Below are 16,670 nucleotides of genomic sequence, written 5' to 3'. Positions count from 1 at the left end.
CACTTAAACACGCAGTCCTCAGGGCGTAAAATGAGGCACTTCTCGGCATCACAGTTGTAAAACATTGAAAGAGAAGATGCAAGGCCGCTGGCGCTATAAAACAAAGCTTTTCTATCTATTTTCTATTTGAGTTCATAATCTCAAAATAAAGCCTTCTTCACTATCATTGCATATTTAAACAGCGAAGGTAGTAGTTGATTAACATTTCCTGTCCTGCAGCCAATTAGCGTTCTACACTTATCGGTCAACAATAACACATTTTAAATAACCTTAAGATATTTAGCGCCAATACATATGTCATGCACCAAGCGTCGACCCAGTCAAAAATGCTGATTTTCAGCTAATGCTCTTGAACAAAGCGGAGTATTTGCTACAACATGAGCGAACCTTTTCCAAACTGTAAGCGGATATCAGTCGCTTTTACTTTGCCGCCAGTTGTACTATAAATCCTCAGTAGACCAACAAACATGATGGTTATGATGGCCTACGCGGTGACTGTCATGACACGACCCACGAATGCACAATTCCTAAAAGTAGACAAAGATATTTAGTATATAACTACTTCAAAAAACACTTTTACATATGTTATATAGGTATGTACACAATGCCATATACATATGTATGTATATATATGAGAGTGTTCGTTATTTCTCAAGTTATTTTTTTTTTGATAACCCCTGCTGAAGTTTCAATGTTTGACCTAAAAATACGGATTCGACGTAAATAAGCTATTTATTTTCAACTTTGATCCGATGCCTGATACTTTTTTTACTGTTAAGGTTTAATTTTATTATTTCATTAAATAATAATAATATTTCTTTTTCCATGTATACATATAACCTCGTATTTTTTTTTTTTTATGCATTGACGAAGAAAATCTACAAGTTTGAAAACTTGATAATCTAATGCAAAATTTTCCAGCGTCCTAAAAATTGTTTTTTAATTTATTTTTCCATAATTTTTTTTCTTTAAGTTATACGCATTTAAAGTTGTACACCAAATGTACTGACCATTCATACAAGTGATTAATGCATTTTGTGTTGCTCATACGACATGGTGTACTTATCAGCATATTTCATGCATAACTTTAATTGCGTATAACTTTTAGCGCTGTTTTCACAATGTATGGGTACTATCTGTCTCGGTAGAATTCTGTTGCCACAACAACAACAAGTTGAGTTCTGGTTAACTTAACCAAATTTCGTTAATTTTTTTAACCAAAACTTAATAGGCAAATGGCTGTTAACCAGACCTTGAGGAAACGGCCTCAGCTAAAAGGAAAATTATTATGATTTTTTTGCAGAGTGGAATCTGTTTTTAGAATACCACTTTTAGGTTAGGTTCAAATTGAAAAAAAAAATTTACGTTAGGTCCGAGTTTTTATAGAAAAACTAAAAGAAATCAACTTAAGAAATAACGGACACTCCAATGTACTTATATATGTACATACAAACTCGTATATCTCTGCATTAACTTACTGTTCTCGCCTGGTGATAGCGTGATATGGATATCCTCTCGACTCAAAATGGGTTCTGCAACAAGTATTTGAGAAAAAAAGTGTGGTTTATAAATAACTGTAGATATGCGTGCAAGTAAAAACCGCGGTTGGGTTAATTTTTTCTGTAGGCAGCAAAAGCAGGCAAAGAACAATGGCATAAAAAACGCAATTCAAACGCAATTTTCGCATAAGTTTTAAGTTTCATTTTTAGTTTATTGTTGCATTTGTTTTTTACACTTACATACATAATATTAGTATTAATATTGGTAGTAAAGGTTATACGTTGCAATTTGTTGTAATTAACTAATAAAAAAATAAAAATAATTAATAGTTATAATTTATGTAACGAAATATTTTTGAGGAAGTCTAAAACAAAAAACTGTTAAAAAATTATAAAAAAGGTTTACAAAAAAATTAAATACACAAACATGCTGGATTGTGTTATTTTTGCACACTCTTTAACAACAGCTGAAGTCTACATTTAGTATGATTACTTGTTGAGTCCGTCTGTAAATATTGATGTGTTGAGTTGAACTAACATAAACGTAACATAACAGCTAAATGTTAGACTTATTTCACATAATTTTAAATGACTATAATTACTATAAATATTTATATGTATAAGTAATGTATTTTATTTTTCTTTATAATAATTAATGCACAAGAACGTAAAACTAGCTTTATAGAGCACTTTAGCTTTACTTTTTTATTTTATAATGTGTAAATTAACTACATATAAGCACGTCATTTAAGTATTCAAAAAAATAGTATTTTAAAATATAATGTATCTACTGCTTACAGATTTTTTAAACACATTTTTACTATTCTTAATAACGCAAACACTTTTCATACTTGTTTTTGTTTTTTTTTTTTAATTATCACAGCTTCTAGTTACTATTTTTTCTTATTTAAGATTTTTTTTTGCGTGTGTATATAAGTATATACATATGTGGAGAATCACATGCAGTTAAGGCAATTTTTAAACTGTTCGTTGAGCAAATGATTGGATAAATAATCTTAATTAGATAAAGGGAGTTTTTATTAGCAAGTACGAATAGGCACTTTAGTAAGTCATTGTAAAAAACATTAAGATTTAATTTAAAAGCTTTTTTGACATATTTTTAGAACAAATAATAAAAGTAGTTTTGTAAAAAAATTTTCATAAACTAAAAATATTAACAGTTTACATATGGAGGAATTGCATTTTTTTATAAAAAAAATTTAATAAAATATTAGAAAAAAAAAATTCATTTAAAAAAAATTTATTAAGAAAAAAAAATTATTAAAAAAAAAAAATGATTAAGAAAACAATTTTATTTAATAAAAAAAAATGTAAAAAAAATTCATTTAAAAAAAAATATTAAGACAGAAATTTTATTTAATAAAAACATTGCAAAAAAATTTAATTAAAAAACTTTAATAAAAAAAAATTAAACAAAAAATTTCATTTAAAAAAATTTTATTATGAAAAAAATGTGATTTAAAAAAATTTTTATTAAAAAAAATTTTAATTAAAATATTTTGAATTAGAAATTGAAAAAAAAAATTTTAGTCCTAAAAATTGAATTAAAAGTAGAAAAATGAATTTTTAATGCCAAAATAGAGGTAAAAATTTGAAAATTTAATTTTTTAGTTCAAAAATAGCCATTAAAAATTGAAAATTGCATATTTAACCCCAAAATTAGAATTAAAGTATTTTTATTATGCATATATACACAAATTGTATTAATAAAATAAATTTCAATCTTTAATTCCAAAATTATATATACATACACATGTGCAGTGAGCAGGATTGTAAATTTTTTAATTAAAAAATTAAAAATTAACTAAAAAATTATTATTTTATAATTAAAATTCAAAATTTTTTAATTCGAAGTTGAAAAAATATTTTTTAAACCGAAAATCTGAATTAAAAATTTAAAAATGAATTTTTAATGCCAAAATCGAGGTTTTTAAACCAAAAATCGCAATTAAAAATTCAAATTCGAGTATTTAGTCCCAAAATTATAGTTAAAATATTTTTAAACTCACAAATTGTACTAGAAAAATAAAAAAATTTAAATTTTGAAATTAAAATTAAAATATTTTTTAAATACGCAAATTGAAGTAACAAGTAAAAATGTTTATTATATTGCAATAAGATAAAAAATGTTAAAAATTGTTGATATTTTATTAAAAATAAGCGCTAATTTTCAAAAGCTAAGCAAAAATAATCAAATTTAAAACTCAAAAATTTCTAACTGAAAAAATTACTTTTGAAAGCAAAATTTTTAAAACTTTTATTACAAACATGGTATTATTATTTTTTTCAGTGCGGTATTTAGAATCATTTAAATAATTATTTTTTCTTTATTTTTAAATCGATTTTTGATTAAAAATAATTTTTTAATCCAGTATTTCGTAAGATTAAGTAAGATTTTCGGGATTACAAATTAAAAAAAATAATTCTGATATTAACGCAACTTAACTGAAAACTTAACTTTCGAAAAAAAAAAAACTTTTTTTTTTATTTTTTTTGTAAACTTGGCATTAATTTTGTTTTATTTTTCCATGCGGTATTTAGAATTATTTTTTTTTTTATAATTAGCACCTAAATCATTTTATTTTTTATTTTTAAATCGATTTTTGGGGTAAAGAATTTATTTTTAATTTTTAAATTCAGTATTTGGGATTAGAAATTTGAAAATTATTTTTAATTAAGATTTTCGAGATAAGAAAATAAAAAAAAATATTTTTAAATCGAGTTTTGGGATTAAAAATTTATTTTTTAGTTTTAATTAAGATTTTCGGGATTAGAAAAAAAATATTTAGATATTAATGCAATTGTCTAATTGTTGTAAGGATTATAAACACATTCACTATTTTGAAACATTTATGCAGTTCATCGAAAAAAATTATATTTAATAAAAAAAAATTACTTAAATATTTTGCTCTGACTGTAGAAGTAGTTAAAACGTGTATATGAGCATTTTAACTGCATGCAAAGCAACAACAATGAAATACAAACATTTAAACGCATAAAACTGTGCTTAATTGTAACGGCCTTATATACAAGTAAACAAGTAACTAATGCATTTGGTTTATAGATTAGCATAAAATATATATATGTAAATACATACAAACTTAGTGGCTAAGTAATAATTTAGCATTGTGTTCATAAAAAGTACGCAACACATAACATTAATTAAAAAAAGAGACATTTAATAATAATAAAAACGCCATGCAAGCCATTCAGTGTTATTCCGCAGCTACGGTGCGTGCAGCCGAAGTTGGCGAATTGCCCGCTGATGCGGTGCTCGCGCCATGCGCTATTGCAGTTGGAGTCGCAGCGGTCAAGGCCGCCGCCGCAGCAGCTGCAGTCGCCGATGCGCCACCGGCTGTCGTTGCTGCAGGCAGCGACTGTGGCATGACTGCGGCTGCTGCTGCTGCGTTGCCGCTGCCACCAGCTGTGGGCACAATGCGTATCGTACCGGGTATAATGCGCACACATTCGCACGCCTCGCATATGTTCAGCTGTGGATGATTGAGGAATGTACACATGGAGCAGGGCCAGCGTTCGAGCGGTTCATAGTCGTCACCGCCATCCGTATTCGAATCGGAGTAGTCCTCCTCGTCCGTAGATGGCAGCTGATATGGTGGCGATTGGCCGACATAATTTACGCGTTGCGTTGGTGGCGTTTGCTGCAAGCGTGGTGAGTTGGGTGTGCCTACAGCGCTACTATGTCCACTACCAATAACACCAACAATGCCAGCAGTGCTACCGACACTGCCAGGTGTGTTGTATTGTTGCTGTTGGAAATCTACTTCAGTTGGCTGGTATTGTTGGTAGGGACTTTGCGGTTGTTGTTGTGGTGGTGGCGGTCGTGGTGGCCGTTGCCACCGTGGGAATGCTTGTTGTTGTTGCTGTTGCTGCTGTTGTTGTTTCAGTCGCTCGTCTTCGCTTAGCTGACCTGCGGGTTAAGTGAACGCAATTTTATGGTAAATAAATTGTATACATGTATGTGTGTGGCTAGACTAAATTACCGTAACGTCTGATATTTTCGATTTCATTCAATGTTTGTTGACAGTCAGTGCGTAATCTTTCTATTTCATAATCCAGTCTCTCAGATTCGCCGGGATTCAAGGGTTCGGTTAGCATTTTGACCTCTTCCTCGACATTGCCAAGCTTATTTTTGTTCTCCCGCAGTGCCGAGGCCAACTTGTCACGCCGCGCCTTCTGACGCTTTATGGTCTCGATGAAAGCTGTAGAAGAGGAAGAGAACTTTACTAAGTGTTAGCTTAATTATGCACATAAACATATCTAGATTTCAAAAATATTAAACACCTAACTCAATGGACGTTCGAAAACACCTAATTTGTAGAGAAATAGGCGAACGCTTGTATTAAACCACTCTAAGGTATGAAATAGAGTTAGTAGAATATACTGAACGAATGTGAAGAGAAAGCTAAAGGATAGATTGGGGCCGCACAAATATGGTCGCTTGCATGCAGTGAAATCCGGACTACATCCGGATGCCTCTTGATGTCCCCTATCGCAGTAATCATCCTTGCAGTCACCTGCTTGGAGCGGAACCGCCTCCTTGAAACATCAAAGGTTCATGCCTTTACCACGTCGACGACATCAGACAATACGCCGAACAAATTTCGGACGCAACAAACTTCCGACAAGCACTGACCGCCATTCACAGTGGAGCCATCCACACCTTCACCGACTCCCGACCGACTGAATGGTGTACTCGGAGTCATACCACCAACTATTGCAGACGAAAGGCTCGAGTGGCCACGAGAAACTTAAGTGACTCTTGCGTAGCTTCGTTAAACTCCTACTTATCGAGAATAAATCCCGACATATGTAATATATGTCCTGCGTGCAATGAGTCTCCGCATGACACTGGCTAACTCTTTGCATGATCCACCAACGCCACTCATCTGACTCCCCTCTCCCTATGGTACGACCCCGTCGAAACAGCACGTTTTGTAGGTCTTTGGTTGGATGACGTCGGCGACAACTTAGCTAATCCTGCCGATTCTAACGGGAACTAGGTACCCGCTAAAACAACAACAACATAATAATTTATTCAAAATTTCATGAAGATACCAAGGAAAATGAGCAGCTTCTGTTGAGAAGAGGACGTTCAGATCGATACCTTAAAAACTCAGTGACTTCTTCTTCTTCTTCTCAACTCAGTGACTAGTTCAGGTATATGCAGAGAGACATGACTAAATCGACTCAGCTCGTCACGCTAAGTGATATACATATTTTTTTATAGAGTCTCCGACGTTTCCTGGAAAATTACATATTCAGGACATAAGAAAAATAATAAGCATTTTTAGTCATTTTGGACTAGGGTGCCAAATTGGGTTTTTAGAACATAAGATTGCAGCTCGTTACCAGCAAATGCGACATAAATTTTAACAGCATTCTACGACGAAAATTCGAATTTATTACCCGCAGAACATGGCAAGCAGTAAAAGTCTGATTATAGCGAAAGAAACTTCGAATTTTTCTATAATTACTTTTTATAAAAATATTAATATTTTTTATAAAAAGTTTAATATATATTTATTTTAAGTCCACTTGATCGGCGCTAATTTTTATTTTTGCGTATGAGTGCTCCCAATACGATTGCACGACCCCAAAACCACTGACCACTCGGCTCACTCCATTGAAGCGCGCGCCGCCCACACAGGCGCTATAAAAAATTTAGTTGTGTCGGACAAGTCGTAAAGCATCAAATCCACATACAAATGAAATGCGAAGGAAATTAATTGCTAATCCGCTAAACTGCGGCAAAAGCACCCCCTTTCTCTTTATCAAAAAAAAAAAACATAATAATAAAAAAATGCAAACAAACTAAATTTTAAGCTTTAATATTGTGTATTATAGAAAAGCCATCGAAAGTGGGAATTCTTGAGAAAGTAAAGTCATAAATCTTATTTTATAAAGTCTTTTATTCAGCTGTGGCGTTTTTTGTTTATTTGTAAGCGCTTTATTTTTGGCATTGCGAAAATAGGTATTCTTAAAAAAAATTACAAAAAAAGCCATAAAAAAACAAAAAAAAAAATCATAAAAATAATAACAAAAGAAATTCGAAATGTTTAACAAATTAATAAACATTCTTGCACATTTTTATCTGAGTTCTAATAATAATTTAATGGCGTTGAATTGGAAACATTGTTGCTTATATGCACCTATGAAGAGCGCCGAACGAGCGGATTCTTTCAACAGACCAGCGTCAAGCGGATGTTGGATAAAATATTATTTTGAAAATAAAGTGTTCGGCAATAAAAATAGTTATTAATTTTATTTGCTTAGTTCAAGTGATAATAAAATAATAAAAATACGAATAAATCGTATAAATGCTTTCATGTGAGGGTGGTACTCAATTATGCGAAAAAATTATTTTTTTTAGAAAAAAAAGTTGAATAGCCTTAATAAACTGCCTTAAACTGCTAAAAGTTTTTTCATCAAGCTACCTGGTTCTTTCCGGATTGAAAAGCTAGCAACCAGATCGATCATGTTGTGATAGATGGAAGACACGTCTTCAGTGTTTTAGACCGTCCGAGGTCCTGGCATTAACTCGCACCACTACCTTGTTGCAGTGGAGATATGCGCTCGCCTCTATATAGCAAAAAACGTCCGTCAACAAACACAAGGAAGGTTCGACGTCCAGAAGTTGCAATCACAACGATTTTCTGCTCGACTTGAACTCTTGCTCTCTGAGGACACTCATCACTAAGTCGTTATAAGGAAACTCTGCGACGCTCCTTAATTTTAGCTGTAAACGAAACCATTTCGGAAAAGGCAAAAGAACAGCTGATATGATGAGGAGTGCCATGTTGCAGCGGAGAGAAAACAGACTGCCTACCTGACAATTACAATCGATCATAACAAGTGCGGGAGAGAGATATTTGCAGACAACAACAGAGAGAGGCTAAAATGCGTGAGCATGAAGGGCTTGATAAGCTGACGTGCAGGGGGAATGCTCCAAAACTCTGTGAAAAGATGCGGTGACTAACAGAATGTTTAAAGAGCTTTGCATATTCTTGTAGAGTACCCAGGGGTAATCTTGTGATTGACAGTGGCTACGCTGGCTAGGTCATGTAGTCCGGATTGATGAAAACTCTCTCTGCTCTGAGCTCTGAGAGTATTCGACGCAGTGACTGTCGCGGAAGCAGAGGAAGGGCAAGACTTTCACTCCGGTGGAAAGGCCAGGTGGAGAAAGACCTGGCTACACTTGGAATCTCTAATTGGAGCCAAACAGCGAAAAAGAGGAACGACTGGCCACCAATCCCGATTTTCACAAGAAAATTTTATTCAACAAATAAGCTTACTTTTGGTTGAATATTGAGACGTTGTTATATCCTTAAAAAGTCGGTGATTGGTGTGGTCTATGGGCAGAGGGAATTATTGGTCCACAATTATTAAATAATGAAGTCGGCCATAATGTTACAGTCAATGGAGATTAATGACTTTTACGTGCCTGCATTACAGGATGTTGATGCGGACAACCTTTGATTCCAACATCACATACAGCCGACGGAACTATCAAAGAGGAAAATTCGTTCATAATTGCTGCCAATAATGGAGAATGTTGTAGAGCCATGACTAAAGATTTTTGAACATCTTGATGTGGACATCCTTTGGTCCCACAAGACGGCGCTACATGCGCGTCAACGTGACAACCAATTTATTGAAGGAAACTTTTGGTGAGCATATTAACTAGTGTCGTGGCCTGCAAGGTCGTGAGATTTGACCTTGGAAAAGAATGTTCGGCGCATTATTGCTGACATACGGTCCCAATTGCTGTAATAAGTGGTTGAAGATTGGGCCTCTCGGGTGAAATTTATTTGACGAGCTTTGGTTTAACGAAATATATTTTCAGTTGCAAAGCCTTTGATGCGTTTACAAGTTGAAAACATTCCGTACTTTATCATCTTTTATTATACAGGATGCAGTCAAAACTTTTGTTCGTGCTCAATGGGAACCTTGGACCTTTCTAATATGGTCTTAGCGCCAAAATTGTTCATTAAGCCGGAACGGTATAATAATTTTCTACTCATAAGGGTCTGGATTTTGCCTTATTTGATTTCAAAATTACCGACCAGCAAGTTTATAGTTTGAAGGTTAAGTATCTTTTTGTTACGGGAATTAGTCTTACACACTAATTATTTGAAAATTGATGCAATCCTGGCAACAGTTTTATACTTTCACTGTTATTTAGGAAGCTTAGAAAAACTAAAGTTGTAATTGGAATATTTTATTTCATTTAATGGCTATTTAATTCAGGAATTATAAAATAAAATCACTCACTTGACGTGGCAAAGGGACTAGATGCTCATCAATTAAGAATATTTAATAAGACAAACCGTTAAACCAAAGCTGTCGCGCATTATGACGAAAGAAAGAATATGTAAGTGTATTTTTTTCGAGCGGCTATTGCGCTAAATATAAAAATTTCATGCTAAATTTAACAACACACCGGAAAGCAAACAAAATAGACGTGTTTTCGCGGGCACCTTGCACATACAAACATACATACATTCGCACAATTTCATAAAATATTAAAACTGCATGCAAAACTATAAGCACGAAGACATACTTATAAATATATGTATATATACTATATACAGTTGCGCTTGTCAATGTGTGACTTTCAAATGAAATATGTATAAATGCTGATATAAATTTTCTTTCAGCGGGTGTCGAGTGCTTGCTGATCGCCGATCAGCGTCATAAACTGCCCACCACTCACAGCGCCATCTCCGCAACGCACATGACAGCTTGTGCCGCCAGCAAGAGGCAGTGAAGGGTGCTTGCTGTTTGGCAAGCGGCGGACGTGAGTTGTGGCTGTAGGAGTCGCGTGATCAAATGTCAAATATTATGTACGGGAGGGTATAAAATAGAAATACATATGTACATAATAATAATAGGGTAGGTGAACTTATGGTTTTAAAAATAATGCACAGTAAAGAGAGAAAAATATGTGTCATTATTGGATTAAACCAGAGTTGGAATAAAAAAAAAGAAATAAATAAAAACACTGCATAATGCAAAAAATAATAATATAAATAAATTCAACGGAATTTATAATGTTTAAATATTTTTTTTTAAATAACAGACTGTGTCACCAACTAAGTTATTAATAAAACAAGAAAACACGTTAACTTCGGTTGCACCGAAGCTAAATACCCTTCACAGGTGCATTTCTGTTAGTAACTATGTGTTCAGTTTGTATGGAAGCTATATGCTATAGTTAACCGATCTGAACAATTTCTTCGGAGATTACATTGTTGCTTTAGAAAATATTATGTATCAAATTTCGTGAATATATCTTGTCAAATGCAAAAGTTTTCCATATAAGAGCTTGATTCTGATCGTTCAGTTTGTATGGCAGCTATATGCTATAGTTAACCGAACTGAACAATTTCTTCGGAGATTACATTGTTGCCATAGAAAATAACTTGTGCCAACTTTTGTGAAGATACATTGTCAATTGCAAAAGATTTCCATACAAGAACTTTTTTCCGATCGTTCAGTTTGTATGGCAGCTATATGTTATAGTTGTCCGATATCGGCAGTTCCGACAAATGAGCAGCTTCTTGAAGATAAAATGACGTTTGCAAAATTTCAATACGATATCTTAAAAAATGAGGGACGTATATATACAGACAGACGGACATGGCTAAATCGACACAGCTCAACATACTGATCATTTATATATGTACATACTCGTATAAATGTACTTTATAGGCTCTCCGACGCTCCCTTCTGGATGTTACAAACTTCGTGACAAACTTAATATACCCTGTTCAGGGTAAAAAAATATAATATATAATAACCTTCACAAAAGATTATATACAAGAACTTAATTCTCAAAAACTGAGGGACTAGTCGCGTATATACAGACTAAATTCAAGTGACAAAAAAATTACCAGCAATTTGAAAATAAAATGCAAAATATTTATTTATTTTATCGCCTTCAAAGTAATTCCCAACAGATGTAATACACCTAGGTCAACGATTTTTCAAGTCTTCGAAACACTTTACATAAGCACTTTTTGGGATGGTCTTCAGCTCCTTCAACGAATTTTGTTTTCGTCGGATGTTCGCACGCAAGTGTCTCAATACGGGCAAATAGAACTCCTTATTGACCGTCTATCCCTCCGGTATAAATTCATGATGCACCAAATCAGAAATATCGAAAAAAACAATGAGCATCACCTTGATTTTTGAACGACTTTGACGTGGTTTTTTGGTTTCGGCTGGTTTTTTACTCCATTCCGATGGCTGTCACCTTGTTTGCATGCCAAACTCATAAATACTCGTATATGTCTCATCAGCATGAATGTAGGATGGGAATTCGCACGATCGAGCATTTCGAAAAAATTTAGCTTCATCGGGACGAGTCGAGCAAGAACACGTTTCTTACCCAAAATTGTCACATTTGGAACGAAGAACTGATTTTTTTTTTCATTCAGAAAAAAACAACGGGTTTGTGTGGTTTGTGAACCAGTGGAATCGTCGGTCCATATTTCTTCAAAAATGATGCCGGTGAGAACGTAAAGGTCAATCGCGCCATGATAACCCACTATCTGATGCCTAAAATTGAAGCTCGTGATCTCGGTGACATTTGGTTTCAACAAGACGGCGCCACTTCTCACATATCGCATCAATTAATCGATTTATTGAGAGAACACTTCGGTGAGCAGATAATTTCACGTTTTGGCCAGTCGATTGGCCACCAAGATGATGTGATATCACATCCTTACACTTTTTCCTGTGAGGATATGTAAAGTCTAAAGTCTATGCGGACAATCCCGCTTCGATTCAGGCCTTGGAGAAAACAGCACGCGTGCCATTTGAAAGTTACCAGTAGACATTTTTGAAAGAGTTATCGAGATTTGAATTTAACGCGGCCAACATTTGATAGAGATAATCTTAAAAAAATAAATGCCACAGAATGTTCTTTCGAATTATAACAAACATTCCTCATTAAATTTGAAGTTTATGTGTTTTTTTTTTTTTAAAGTAGGGAGTTTCGAATTTATGTATTAAAAACAAAGAATATAAAAAACTGTGTTATTATATATAGACTGTTTTTTAATCGAAGTGAAAAAATTAAATTCAAAAAAACTAAAACAAATAAATGTGAGAAAAAGTCGAAAATTTGGCATGTGAATTAAAGCTATACTGCAGAAAAACGCCCTGAACTTGAACGCACAGCGAAAATCAGAACGCAGAGCAACATTGTGCCGCTAAAAAAAGGAAAATACAAAATAAACAAACACGCACGCAACCTACCCACACATAAACAAGCATGCATATATATTTAACAGAAGTAGAAAACGTTCACGACGTTAAAAATAATAAAAAAAAAACATGTGCAAAATAGTTGTCAAAAAAGTGGAGAAGAATGAAGAAATAATAAATATAAAAAACAACTGCAAAATAATAAAACAATGGCAAAGAAAATGATAATACATAAGATAATTTTAGTTTTACATACTTGAAAAACGGAAGTTATACCATTATCAGTAAAAAATAGCAAAGAAACTGAAACGTATGTAAGTAAGCCATGGCGAAATTCGTGAAGATATCTTGTAAATAAAAAAGTTTCTCTTACAAGTATTGGTTTTTGAAAGAACAGTTTGCATGGTAGCTATGTATATGCTACATATAGTCGAGAGATTGTTGAAAAAAGTGTCATTGCTTAGGTCGATATTCCAGTTTAAAACAGACTTACACAGTTACCGGAACAAACTTCTAAGATTATAATAATTAATAGAGAAGATTAAGCCATTTTTTATATTTCGGGATTTGGCAAATCCAGTCTTGCAATCTAGCAACTCACAACTATATCGTAATAATACGAGCGCTATTTGTACGGTCTAAAGTAACTTGCAACACTCATCTCGGTTATTTTTTACAACTTTTGAAGTGGATTAACTCAGCGACCAGTGCATCGATGAACTTAATGCAATTTTTGGCGATGAAGCTCAATCAAAGATCAGTGTTTATCGATGTTATGGTGAATTTAATAGAGGTCGTAGAACTCCAGGACGGACTCAACATCAACTGATGACATCAACACGTCAATAAACTAATAGATTTGGTGCTTGAGAATCGACGATTAACAATTAGAAATCTTACTGACATCGTTGGAATATGGGAAGGATCAGTGAAAACCATTTTGAAAGATCATTTGGGCCTTAGAAAGGTGAAAGCACCAATGGTTTCGAATTGTCAATTTTTTCGGAAAACAGCGCCGCTTTAACTTCTATGAAACAATGTTTACCGACTACTAGGGTATCATGAAACGTATTATTACTGGCAATGGGTCTTGGATCTCTGGATACAGACGATTAATCGGTCGAATATCGTGGCAAAGGTGAGCCGATGCCGAAAAAACTACGTCAAGAGAGGAATGGGTCAAAAATAAAGAACAGTTTTCTTCGATTATCGCGGTGCGGTGCACTCCGGATTCTTTCCGACCAGCGAAACCGTCAACAAGGAATGCTATTTGAGTTTGTCCGAAGCAAGTCTATTAGAGCCAAGGAGTATTACTTTGAGGAGGACGATATAGATTTTGAAATTAAAAATTTTAAAATTATCAACAAAGTTCTAATATTTTTTCTTATAGTACGAGTAGTATGAGCCTGAAAGTAAATAGCAGTCGATTGTATGACTCAAGATGAGCTGAAATCAACGAAAGGAGTTTGAGCTCGAAACTTTTCCAAGTAAATAGTGGCTTATTTTTCTTTTTTTTTGAAAAAACTGGACATGTCGTAGCCATATAACTTGAAAAACTCTGAACAGTAAATTTTGAATGCTACTTAACTATTTGTCCGTTGTCTTTCAAGAAATCAGAAAACCCAACCAACGAATACAGATTCCTCTTCAGACCAGAAAAAAGTGCGCTCTCCAACATCGACTGAGGCAACTGCATTTTTGAGCATTCAAGAAAACAATTTAATGAGTCATCCACCGTATATTCCTGCCTGGGCACCGAAGGACTTATTTTTATTACCGTACGTAAAAAATAAACTAAGAGATCAACGTTTTTCGACACCTGTAGAAAATAAACTAAGAGATCAACGTTTTACGACACCTGTAGAGGCAGTTGATGTGTCCGGAAGGCAAGTTTTGGTATACTTTAGTCAGGGTGGCAAAAGTGCTCCGACAGTTGGTACAAACGCATACAAAAGTGGAAAGATCTTAATGAAAAATACTCTTCTTCTTCTTTATTGGCGTAGACATCGCTTACGCGGTTATACGAACAACCATAAAGCTATTTTCGAGGTTTAATATTTGTTATTGTTCTCTAATACCGAAATATAAAGTCAACCCTCATAATGCTTAGGTTTAACGATATTTTTGTTAGAGGGGATTACATATATCGTTTACTTTTTAAATTAAATTTGAATTGAAATCAATGCATTTATAATCAGAAAACTTTGATCAAATTAAAACGCAGTACATAACCTATATGTATAAGCAACTCGCTTGAATATACTATACATACATATACATAGTATATTTAGAAGTCTCTACTTGCTTATGAAATGCTTAGTATATGGGGAACTAAAACAAACGTAAATCTAATAATAAATTACAAAAATAATGAAATAAAAAACACATTTATAGTAAATTACAATCGGCGTATATGTTAAAAATACATACATATGTACAGTATGTGTTTAAACACGAGTCTAAGCCAAAATGACGACAACGACGTGAAACAATGTAAAAAGGTATAAATAGATTTTAATACCGATATTATTTGTCGATTGGAGACATTGTAAAGCTAAGTAAATAACAACAGAAAAGTGTAAAATAGAATTGCCTACACGAATATGTATATACATTACTATATTTATATGTAAGTGTGTATAAATGAACATTAGAATGCTAAATAAACTGATAAGAGACAGAACTTGGTATTGTTTGAAATTGAACGTAACTTTGAAGTTATACAGACTATTGTGATTCGACATTTTTATTATATTTAGCTAGAATTGAACGATAAGTTATCAGGGGGAGCGTCTTGGGAGAGTCTATAGCAGAGAAAATAAGTCTAGAACACTCAAACCTTAGGAGGGTATTAATTTATGTGAATATTGTATACTTATCAGGTATGTAGATAAGAATCGTTATTACGTTGTAAATAATTACTAGCGCTCGACTAAAATATACGACTGCTATTAATTACGTCGCAAGCTTATATGTAACAATAGCTATATATTGGATAGTCGAAAAAGTCTTTTCGTATTTCTAATCAAATTACAACTTATTTTTTTTTTTTATATTTATACTAAACAAATATACACTTTTTTTGTCGACCACTTTTCGCCGTTATTCCACTAGAGACATTATTCCATCAGTGTAAATGGAAATTTCGAAATTTCCATAACGGATGCGAGCAAACCATTGTAGAGCTACACGAACGGATACAGCATCGTCTCCGTAAACTTCACGAATTTTTATGGTATTCGTCTTTTTTTTATACAAAAATTTCAAAATTAGCGTTTTCTTCATTATTTTCACTCATTTTTGAATAGCAGTAACTTTTTGCCAACTTTCCTGAATTTAATTTTTTTTGTGCATAAATGAAACTTAAAATTTCAGCTTTCCATCAAACTATATGGTATGACACAATGTGATTGGTAGCACTGGAGATGTACAACTGCTAAACTACATAATATTGGCTAGTCGAAAAAGATTTTTCGTATTTTGTCAATTGGTGTAAAAAATACGAAAATACTTTTTCGACTACTCAACATTATATGTATAGTTTTAGAAGAAAAAGTATGAACAACTTCTGAACTTTTCTTTACACATTAGGTAATAGGTGTAAAAAATACGAAAATACTTTTTCGACAACCCAATATTATATAGTTTTAGAAGAAAAAGTATGAACAACTTCTGAGCTTTTCTTTACACATTATAAAGTAATTAAAAATAAAAGCGAAAATTAGCAACGGAAGACTTTTCTCACAGTAAAGAAACTTTAGCTGTCTGCCTAGCATGTGGCTGAGCTATTAGCAGTCGTCTATGAAAGGAAAAGGTAGACATGTGTGGGTAAGCAAATGAAGTTGAAGTTATATGTATATGAAACACCTGAATAAGTCTGAAAGATTATTGTTTACTTTGAAGCCGAAAATCAACAAG

At 33.3% G+C, this 16,670-nt stretch overlaps 1 protein-coding gene across 3 annotated transcripts in view; it reads right to left on the bottom strand.

Moving 5' to 3' along the window:
* Positions 1–339: 339 nt before the first annotated feature.
* Positions 340–16,670, bottom strand: part of LOC105226699 (myb-like protein AA) — a 47,915-nt gene continuing 31,584 nt past the window's right edge. For 2 of the 3 annotated variants that reach the window (XM_011205705.4, XM_049451541.1), the window contains exons 3-4: positions 5,522–5,740; positions 4,508–5,448 (exon numbers count right to left, since the gene is read on the bottom strand). In XM_011205705.4, the coding sequence (XP_011204007.2) occupies positions 4,736–5,448; positions 5,522–5,740 (932 nt within the window). In that variant the 3' untranslated portion in view covers positions 4,508–4,735. Of the gene's footprint in view, positions 528–1,478; positions 1,533–4,507; positions 5,449–5,521; positions 5,741–16,670 lie in introns of those variants that run through there. The other variant, XM_049451542.1, reaches the window with a different exon arrangement.

Source organism: Bactrocera dorsalis, chromosome 3 (genome assembly GCF_023373825.1).
Source record: "Bactrocera dorsalis isolate Fly_Bdor chromosome 3, ASM2337382v1, whole genome shotgun sequence".
NCBI classification, from domain to species: Eukaryota; Metazoa; Arthropoda; class Insecta; order Diptera; family Tephritidae; genus Bactrocera; species Bactrocera dorsalis.
Note: the sequence above shows the minus strand (reverse complement) of the source record. Positions and strands in the feature narration are given on the sequence as shown.